Here is a 10,744-nt window from a genome sequence, read left to right as displayed (position 1 = left end):
TTTTTTTTGGAGCTCAAATATATAGTAATAGAGGAAAGGAAAAAAAAATGCATATTACTTTGAGATATATTTCTATCTCTCTCTTTTTTATTTTTGGGATATCAGTTACAATGATGACACCAACTTTGAACACTGTGACGCATTTATTCCCCAACATGCAAGAAAAAAACACAACAACAACAAAAAAAACCCCCAATGATTTTACAGGTTTATAAAAAGTCAATATTACTTACACGGCACGTAAAACACCCCTCTAAACCACCACCATCACACTTGACATTAACTTCAGAACGGGACACATTTCACATAGATGCTTGTGGTTCTTTACGGCTCTCCGTCTACGTCTGAAATCGCTGCGTTGTACTCGGGTAATATTCGGTTCGGCTGTATCTGGTCATGCGTGTTGTACTGTTTTGAGTTAGTATAGGAATGTACAGTAGTCATGCATAATAAAGATACCCTGCTATACAAAGGGTGAGCGCTAGGTGGCAGACTTTGCCCACTTTTGCACACAGCTCCAGTCTGCCTGGGATGAAAATGTCAAGTCATGGCAGGGGAGAGGAAGGGACATGCATAGGGTAAACATTACACTGGGAGTCAGGTGTATTGCTTTTATAGATGTGCGTTTATCCCTCCGTTGAGATTTCTTTCCTCTAGAATGATGCATCCTCTCAAACCTCTTTCCTGCAACTCGACGCCGCCGGCGTCTCCGAAAACAAAACAGATCTCCGGATGCTTTCTTCTTCACCTGCATCCCTCGCCGTTTTATTTCCCTTCACTCCCACCTTCAGTCTCTGTTCCTTCCTTTCCTCCCTCCTCCTCCTCTCTGCAGGGCAGCCGGAGAGACTGGCATTTCTCTAACAGCGGGTGGGGGGAATCTGCACCCAGCCTCGGCCCACGCTGGGCGACGAGAGGGTGGGTGTGTCGATGCAAACAGAGGTGTGTGTGACTGCTAACACGTGACCGGATACCCCCCCACCACCACCTCCAATGCTAGATCAGCCTTCGTGAGAAGAAGAGTTTGCCTCCCTAATTCATCTGCACCAATTAAGCTCATTGCCTCTAAATTCTAAAGATTTGGCACAGCCGGATGAAAATGAGAATAGTTGGGTATGAATCACAAACACCTGTCCTGGAGGTGACCGGCTACTCCAACCTTGGCCTGAAATCCCCCCCAACACCTGATACAAGCTGCTCGTCAAGGTCTTTGAATTCATTTAGCTTCGATTAAATTCAGCTCCTCACGCTTCCCAGGACTCCTGCCAAATGTGACTCGTGTCAACACGGGCTGACAACAAATGAACAACCTTATTTTTTTTGTGCAAAACGTGTCTAGTGAGGGGAATGGGCAAGCTTAAAAAAAAATGGAGGGCTCAGAAAGATCGGATGTCAGCGAGGGGGAGGGAGGAGATGGTCATGGTTCGGTCTCACTGTCCTTTTCGTGAGAAGTAATAACAGGGAGTAACAAGTGAGGGAGGACGAGATGAGCGACGACAGCAGGGTGAGTCAGGGATGAGCGCCCGCTGTGTAGATGAGTTGTGCCTGTTTAGCCTCGACAGTGATAAGGGAGGAAGGAGGGCGAGTCGCGGGTCGATCCTTCCACTCCGTCAAAAAAAAAGCGTTTTAAGGAGGGGAGAGCGAAGATAAAGCAGAGAGAGAGAGAAAGGGGGGGGGGGGGGAGAGAGAAAGAGAGAGTCAGGGGTGGAGGAGCAGAGGTGGGCGTTAGATGTGTCGGTGCAGCTCCGGTAGCGGGGAGGAGGAGAGGGCCGGTCGAGGTTCAACTCCTCGGCTCTTCATGAAGGACAGCAGCTGGTCGGGGATCTCGGCGAGGACGTCTTTGGCCAGCCGGGCCATGCTCAGGACCTGGTTGCCGGATCTGTCGATGTAGTCTCTGAACGGAACAAACTGGGAAGCAGAGCGAAATGTAAAAGTTTAGACTGTTGCAGCCTTTAACACACTGTGTTCCAAAGTGAGAAGTGTCGTATCAGTAGGGTTGCAGTAAAGCATTTGCTTGTTTCAGATAGATGGTATCAATCTCATACACAGGGTTTGCCAGGTGATCCTAATGGAGGAGCTTCATCCTCTGGACCCCACAAACCTTTTGCTAAAGTTACACCATTTATCAGAACCCAAAGCAGTAAAAAAAAAAATCCTCAGCATTCAGTTTTCTAATGATCCTGGAAAGAATTAGATGTGACAAGCAGTTCTTGGGAGAATTAATAAAATCTAATTTTGAAATTTTGATATTTTATCAGTGTTTTCTACATAAACAAAAAAAAGCCAAAAATTCAGCAAAAGGAAAAAAAAAAAGCTGCAAAAAAGTCACATGACAAAAAATTCAGGGTGGTCTCGGCTGAACTGCAGGCTGTGTTCAAACAGAGCAGATAGGAGACAAGTTTAGACAAAATTAAAAACATAATTAGTAAAATCTCTACAACATGTGAAGCCACCTTTTTCCCCCTGGTATTGGTTGCACCTACAACATTGTTCAATTTTATGAAGATAATAATATAAATTCAACTTTCATTCCCTCACTGAGCAAAACCGATGTAATGTTTGGATTCAACACATTGCAATTGTCCAAAATCAGCTCAAAAAACTTTGACACCAAAATGGGTGTAGACCAGTGTAATTAACTGCATATATCCCTGATAATTATGAAGTTCACCTTTTCTTTTTCTCACCTGTGGGGATATGACAAGAGTAAACTTCCATATATATTTAACCGTCAACTTGTCTACTTTTGATTGATACTAGATATGCAATGTCACGTCTTCTTAAGAATTTCTGAGTGCATGTTAGTAGCTGGTGCATGGCAGGAAGAGGAAGTGGAAACTATATCAAGGCAGAAAGGTGTTGTAGCTGCATCAGGGATGGATTTTAAAGCTGTCCTGCCTCTGGAGCTTTAACTAAGGACCTCGAGGGACGTTTCTGTCCTTCTCACAGTTGCAGCTTTTATCAAATAATGATTGCGTCCCACAGTGCATCAAAGTTGGAATTACAAGTAGAGAGCAGCGCCATGATTAATATGGTTAGTGTTTTTTTCTAGCCCAGCTTGAGAGTGACTCATGTTCAACATTTTGAAGTTCATTAAACATTTTTTTTTTTTTAAACCATCCTGTTATGAAACCATTCAGCACTCAAGAAAGGGCCCATTTAGTACCATTCACTTCACACTTCCTACATAACACAGCGAATTTCCATCAGTTTACAGCGAAAAGGGCAAACCGAGTAATGCGATTTGAATTTATGGCAGGAGGTAAAGAATCAACGTGGAGGCAGTGAGGGCAGCCATCATATCGAATTAATGAGAAGAAAGCATGAAATGTTAAGTGAGTGAACTTTTTTTTTTTCTTTTTTTCCCCTCTCCTCTCCACCACCTAGTGTAAACATCCTGATTGAATTATTGCCGTAATAAGGTTAAATACAATCAAAGGATTACTGCGTGCATGCAAATGTGATTACTGCTGTCAGGGAAACAAACTGAAGGGACAGCACTGTGAAAACATGATAGTAATGTCGATACAGCTTTGGCACCGAGGCATGAATTATTCAGCTATTAACCTGGTGTGGGGTCACATTTACTAAACTGTTCCTTCCCTCGGTGCTGACTGACACTACCAGTGTGGGAATATGAACTGAACTGGCTTCACCTTCACCCTAGAACACACCATTATTGTTAAAATACCTTTTATGCACAATAAACAGCCGTTGCCAGTTTAATAATGTAAATTTCCTCAGTTGTAAATACTCACATGCACCCCTGCACACCACACATTTATCACTCTAAGTGCTCGTTTATCATCGCACCCTCTGCCCAGTCTTCCTCACTACTATCCAAAAAATTCAATAGCACATTGTTATCAGGGGCTATTGTATTTGCTTCCTATTTATGTTCTCATATCTCTAAAAGGCTCTTTAAAATAACCGTTGCCAGATGTGTTTTTTTTATCAGCCCTCAGATACACTTGCTGCTTGCTCTTTTGAAAAACTTACTGCTAAAGAGTTTTTTTTTAGAACGAGCTGTTCTCTCTTTTTGAGTTCAGAAATGATCATAAAGGGGAAAATTCCTTGGCGTCACTTTTCGCTACTTTTACAGTCACCAATAAAAACTTTTTTGGTTGTAGAAGTACTTCCAAATTTGTACAGTTACTAATTAGTGGTGGAACACAATTTAAAAAAAAAAAATCTGATTAATTAAAGGCTTTGTAATGAGTTCATCTCGATTAATCCTTTTTTTTTTTTTTTTTTAGTGGAATAGCGCAATTTGACACAATAAGCAAAGTTTTCCAATTCTTTTTCTTTGTGTGTGTCAAAAATGTTTTTTAAAAAAATCTATATTAATCCATGCATTTCTTAAAAATCTGTCTACAACATTCACAGATTAGTGCAAACTCAAAGTGCAATTACCGGTGTGCCACAAATTAAGGTGCCTAGAAAGGTGCAATTACCGTAAATTCTAGACAATTGAGCACCTGAATATAAGCCACACCCACTAACTTTAAAAGAAAACAAGTTTTGTACATATATAAGCTGCACTTGTCCACGTTGGAACATGAGATATTTACACAGAGATTTTTTTTATACTTTTAATTAAATACGTACCAGTTACATACACAAATGCTTTTTTCTGAACAGAGCTTGTAACACGGCTGGTTAAGAAAATAAAAAATACAGTAGCCTTCCAGGAAAAGTCATTGATTGCTATCTTCATCTTCCTCCTGCACTAAAACCACTAAAGTCGTCTTCTTCAGTGTCGGAATTGAACAGAATTACTTCGTCACAGACTTCCTCAGTCTCTCTTTCATTATTGCTCTCAATGTCACTTTCGTCTTGAGGCAAATTCGTAAAAATCCATAAATTAGCCGCATCGTTGTTTAAGCCGCAGAGTTTAAAGCGTGTGAAAAAAGTAGCGGCTTATAGTCTGGAAATTATGGTAAATGCGTTATTTTTTTCTGTAGTTAATTAATCTAAATCAACACGTTGAAGTCCCAGCCCTAGTACTAACACACTTACACATTACAGGCTGAGCATGATTCCATCAGAAACCCACAATAGAGCTGCTAGTTTATATCAAAATAAATGTTAGGAGACACAATCTGAAAGGTAGACATGGTGAGGAATGCTGTCAAAAGTCTCAGCGTTCAAGGCGAAATCTAAAATGTCTTGTTTTGTTTGACTTTCCAAAATCAAAATCGTTTACTGTCATAGATGTTTAAAAGAAACAGAAACAATAAGATTTGAGAAGCTGGAACCAGATAATTAATGACCTTATTAATTGTTCCAGCTTGACCAAGATGCACTTCAGCATATTCTCACTTTTTGTTTCCTACTTTTTGTCATTTTTCTGAGAGGCCAAAGTGGTGAATTTTAAAATGGTGGATGAAACAACCATACGGACAACGTTTACATGAATATTCACCATCAGAAGCAAAGGTACGAGGGCAGAAGAGCGTCTGACTCTACTGGAGGGGGTGCAGGAACACATTTGCGTCAGAATCGCAATTTTGATCAACTGCGATTGCTGCATGTCTTTTTATTCATTAAAGTTCACTGCAGGGGGTGCGTCAATGTCAAAAATAAGACGACAGAGAGTGTCTATGTCAAAGCCAGCAACGGTTTTAGCTGCTGATGGAAACCTGCAGGTTCTCCTTCTTCTATTTCAAGTGTTTACCTCAGCAACCCACTGAATATGTAAGTGTCTTAGCGCGTCTCCAGCATCCCAAGGCTAAACATTATGGAACACCTAAATACGCACTGTTTACAATGTACAGGAGGACTGCACATTATCACTTATGGGGGAAAAAAAAAATGCTCTGCTTTCCACAAAATGCCATAATTGGACTGGAAAATGCATTAGGAAAAAAAAAACACACAACAAAAAACAGTCGGCCTACTGCTGCTCACAACAACAGATACTCAGAGCCTCTTTGGGATAAAAATAAATGCGCTGCAACTGTCAGAACAGAACCAGAGAGGAACTGGAATGTGTTGTTGTCCAAGAATAAACACCAACATTTCTTATGTGCTTTCAGTCCAGTTGTGGCACCTGTTGGCGGTAATACAAAAAGTGCAGTTTGTTCATGTCGTTAAAATGTTTTTATCAAAACATTCGACTAGAAATTCTACTGCAGCCATGTAGCTGTGTAGTGTTTCTGTGTCAGTTTCCCTCTTTGATGCCTGAAACTTACTGGCGTGTTTGCAAGGCATCATCTTTAAAATCTTCATAATATATATATTTTTAAACTTTAAAAGAATACCAAAATAACAACATATTTAAGAGTCAGCACTGTTAATCGTGTGCGACATGTGGTTCTGTTGGAAGAAATTAACCAAATCTCAATTTAAGATTGTGTAAGTTTATCATTTTCACTTTATTCTACGTGCCTCGTTTAAAAATGTGACAAAAATGAACAGTTTTGGTAAAAAAATAAAAAAATAAATAAAAATAAAAATAAACAATATGCGCTATTGGTGCAACCAATATTAGTGACCCAACTGTGACCAACATTCAGCAGATCAAAATTCAGGGACTGCTCGATTGAACTGCAGGCTGTGACTGAAAACTAACTGAAAATGAAAGCAGTAAAATATCTCTGGCAGGGATTCTCAACCTTTCTGCTGCCAAGGCCCCCTGAGTCCAGTGAAAAATTCCAGCCTCCCCTCCAGAAATGAAGCTCTACTTTTAGTTTAGTTAGATAGTTCCTCTCGTTATTTTGCCATTTTTAAAAATAACATTCACAGCCATGTCAGGGGCCCCCCTTCCAGCTTTCTGTGACCCCCTCGTGGGCCGTGGCCCCCCTGTTGAGAACCACTGGTCTATAGTATGTAGAGCAGGGGTGTCGAATCCTGGTCCTCGAGGGCCGCAATCCTGCATGTCTCAGATGTGTCCCTCTTCAACACACCTGATTCAAATGATCAGGATCGTTCTCAGGCTTCTGCAGAGCTTGATGATGAGCTGATCATATGAATCAGGTGTGATGGAAGAGGGAAACATCTGAGACATGCAGGATCGCGGCCCTCGAGGACCAGGATTGGACACCCCTGATGTAGAGTCATCATTTCTTTTCCAGTATTGGTAACACCTGGGGACACCTGGACCATTGCCTTTTTTTTAACATTTGTAAAACAAACAATTTAAGAAATGAAACTGTTTCTTTGTTTTTATATATATTTCATGGCATTGTAACTGTTGAACTGCACAAAGGACGTTGTTGAGTTTTCTCTACTTCTAGCCACCGTTGCTCCAATAAAGGGGGGAGCTGGGCTTCAAAGGGTTAAAGGTAGAACCACAGCATCAACTGTACATAAGAATAAATGTTAGCTGATTTTATACTGGGGCAGTGGATGTGAAAAAGTGAAACCAGAAGTATTGCACATTTAAGCAAGCTGTTACCGTGAGCCCATTGTGTGGTGCACCATAGATGGATCCTGTATACAGTACCAGGCAGTCCCCAGCGACTGTTTGAATATGTGTTGTGAATTTAAGCCGTCCTCCTTCGGGGATTTATCCCCCATGCTGCTGTTGTTGACAGAAACACACTCAAGCCTGACCTGCTAAGTTAAATGAAATTATGAGGAGTACCTGAACGATGTCTCTCTCAGCAAGACGTCCTCTGGAGGATACTCTCACCTCATCTCCATCCAGCTCCTCCATAGCTAAAAGGAGAGAGAGAGCGACAGAGGGGATGTGACTCAACCATAGAACCACTGGGGGAGAATATAAAGAAGGTGCAAGATTTCCCTTTGTATTTTCATTGCATAATTGCTGAAGTGGAACACAGCGTGGGGACTAAGAATGAGCGCTCAGCGGAGAACAGTCAAACTGCTTTATGCACCAAAATGTAATTCCTCAAGCAAAAATGACAATTACACCACAAGTGGGAAAAAGAAATGAATTTTGCTGAGAACTCAATAGCCAAAGCGCTTTTCAGACATTTCAAATGTAAAAAAAGAAGTATTTGTTTCAAAAATCGAGATATCAAAAAACAACACCTGCACAATTGTGTATATCTCGCATCTGGCACAGACACCAAACAGCCCGGCTTGTGCAACGACGTGAGGCCGAATCAGCAAACAAGCTCAGACGCAATCAGAAAATATTAGAGGACAAATCTTACAAAGCAACGTGCAAGAAGCCGAAAAGGAAAAAAAAACAACCCTCAGAGACATGTTCAGAAATGTAGACTCAAGACAGAGCGAAGAACAAACAGAGGCAATTAGGCCTGGAAATAAGGTGTACACACACACACACACACACACACACACACACACACACACACACACACACACACACACACACATATACACGCTCTGAGGTGCTATTAAACCACTTTGACCTTGTGACCTCCAAACACGCCTGAGTGCTTTCACCACCAATCCCGCCATTCGATTGCTTAAACAAGTGGAAAATGATGGGCCATCCAGCACACTGATGAGACGTCGAGTCGTCACACCCCGCCGAGCGGCAACACACTCGCGCACAAACGGTCCCCGCTGAAAAGTCTTTCATTGATCCGCGGGCTGTGAGATGCCTGCGCACTTGACTTCATTGACTTTCCTCGGCAGCTCTCCCAGGAAAAGGGAGCAGGATGCTGGTGTACATGAAGAACCAATTAGGAACCAGCTGCTGCCGCCGCTGCGGTGGTGGTTTCCTGTTTGGGTCCCGTCAAGTCGAGGGAAAGTCAAGGTGAAGGAAAGAGCGCTGCCTGTCGTTTAAAGGCATCACATCTTTGGGCCTTTGTGAAGTCAAGGCTGGTGGATTTAATTAAACCTGTTTACATTTCAAATTTATTCACGTCGTGCTTCGTGTCAGCCATCATGCGTCGCTACACTGTGAACAATGTGATCGCTGGTGATGCTACAGATGATGATCGGGTGGAGAGAGCTTCAACATTTTCATAAAGACACGATGCATTTTTGGTGAGACATGTTAACCTATAACTGAACGAATATTTTAAGGATTTTCTGCATGATCTGTGGCAAAAAAGGAAAAATAATTGTGTCACTGGAGAAAAGATGCATCATATTAGGTTTATATACTTGTAACTTTACATGTGCACTCCACGGGGAAGTAAGCACATCGTTAAATATAAATAATAAATGCATAGCAAACGTCCTAAATGCTGGTAAGATGATATGATTAAACATAGAGTACATACACTGCCTCCGGGCTCACCTCACAGCATTTACACACTCACACACACACATATACATATACACACTCCCCACTGAATCCCTGAACTATACTATCAGTATATCAACAGCATATTAAAATCAGGGTTATATGTAGATAAAGATGTTAAGGTTGTGTCTGATTAATGCTTATGACTGACGTTCTAACTGATTTTAAAGATTCTGATAACTTCCAAGGCCCCTATATTAATTAAGATCTGGGCATGCTCCAAGAAAACCTCAACCAGTCTTGTGTTGATGTTGTTGTCTCATTGGGTTATTGGGTTGGCTTGGTCTTGATTTAAATGAAATCTCTCATACAATTATATATATATGAGTTCTGCCACTGTCTGTGCGGCTCTTCACGGGAGCAAAAATCACAAATTTGCCTCCGATGATGTTCTCGAGTAACAGGGCCTCAGCCAAAGACCCGGCCAAGAAGCACATACTGCTCATCCAATCTGCTCCAATCTTAGCACCGTATTTCCTCTGGTCCTCAGTAAAAGACCTACCAAGTTTGAAGCAGATCGGACAAAGGGTTGGCAAGACAGGCGAAAAACATGGACGAGCATTCCTTAGTCTCTGGCCAAGAAACCATTAAAGCAATCTGTGACCCAAAGTGCGAACCTGTACCTCTCTAATGCATCCATTGCAACAAACCGAATCAACAAGACTCATCTGCAGCAGCTGTTGGGGATAACTGCATCCGTAATAAAGCGTGTTTTAAACAAAGTTAAAAAGCTCCGCAGAGTCTGAAACCTCACCACATTGCTGCCCGGTGTTCTTGACAGGCTGCAATTATGGCGTGAAGCTTCACTGTGAGGTTTTAATTTATTTCCAACACAAAGTCTTGAGTGAAACCCTCATTATACAACGAAGGTGAAGTGACACCTTAATATGTAACTGTTACCTAAGACCTCTGAGACTCTGGTTCCGGCCCACCTGAAGGACATCATTGCTGTAGCATTTTGCTTGCGGGTGCCCTTTAGGGGTATTTTTTTGGATTAAATCTTTCATGCATATGTGTTCGGTCAGTGTGGATATGACTTGGATTACAACATGCATAGCAACAGGGGCTCCACCAACAAGCAGGATCCCACAAACAGCCACCGCTCAACCGATCTGCTTTAAACTCAACACTGCGCTTCCTCAAGTCCCCGGTGATACAATCAGCAAGCAGACTGGATGCACGGTTGTCTAGAAAAGCAAAAAAACCACACCAGAATTTTAGTTAGATAAATCACACAGTGGGGTTGCTGTTCAGCTTGGCCGTGACACTCTTGAAAAAAACATGTTTCATTTCAATGAGGCTTCCCTGGTTAGATAAAGATTCAATTAATAAGCTTGAATAAATACTTAACCACAAATTCTGCCAGTGAGAGATATCATTTCAATCTTCAAAATCAGTAATTACCACTTAAAAAGGAGAAAACCTCTGACTAAATACAAAGACCTGTTTCAAAAATGATTACAGGTTTTGCAGTAAATCTGTTGCCATTGTACCTGAATATGTGCTCTAAAGGATCATCGATTTAAAACTAATACAAAACATACAAAGTACCAAAAATGA

At 41.5% G+C, this 10,744-nt stretch overlaps 1 protein-coding gene across 1 annotated transcript in view; it reads right to left on the bottom strand.

The window, feature by feature from the left end:
• Positions 1-1,704: 1,704 nt before the first annotated feature.
• LOC103367790 (copine-9-like) overlaps positions 1,705-10,744 on the bottom strand; it is a 109,083-nt gene continuing 100,043 nt past the window's right edge. Inside the window, exons 19-20 of the mRNA XM_008295920.1 lie at positions 7,586-7,659; positions 1,705-1,905 (exon numbers count right to left, since the gene is read on the bottom strand). Coding sequence (XP_008294142.1) covers positions 1,723-1,905; positions 7,586-7,659 — 257 coding nt within the window. The 3' untranslated portion in view covers positions 1,705-1,722. The remainder of the gene's footprint in view (positions 1,906-7,585; positions 7,660-10,744) is intronic.

Source organism: Stegastes partitus, unplaced genomic scaffold, assembly GCF_000690725.1.
Source record: "Stegastes partitus isolate 25-593 unplaced genomic scaffold, Stegastes_partitus-1.0.2 Scaffold1086, whole genome shotgun sequence".
NCBI lineage: Eukaryota > Metazoa > Chordata > Actinopteri > Pomacentridae > Stegastes > Stegastes partitus.
The sequence above is the reverse complement of the archived record's forward strand: the minus strand, read 5'-3'. Positions and strand labels throughout refer to the sequence as shown.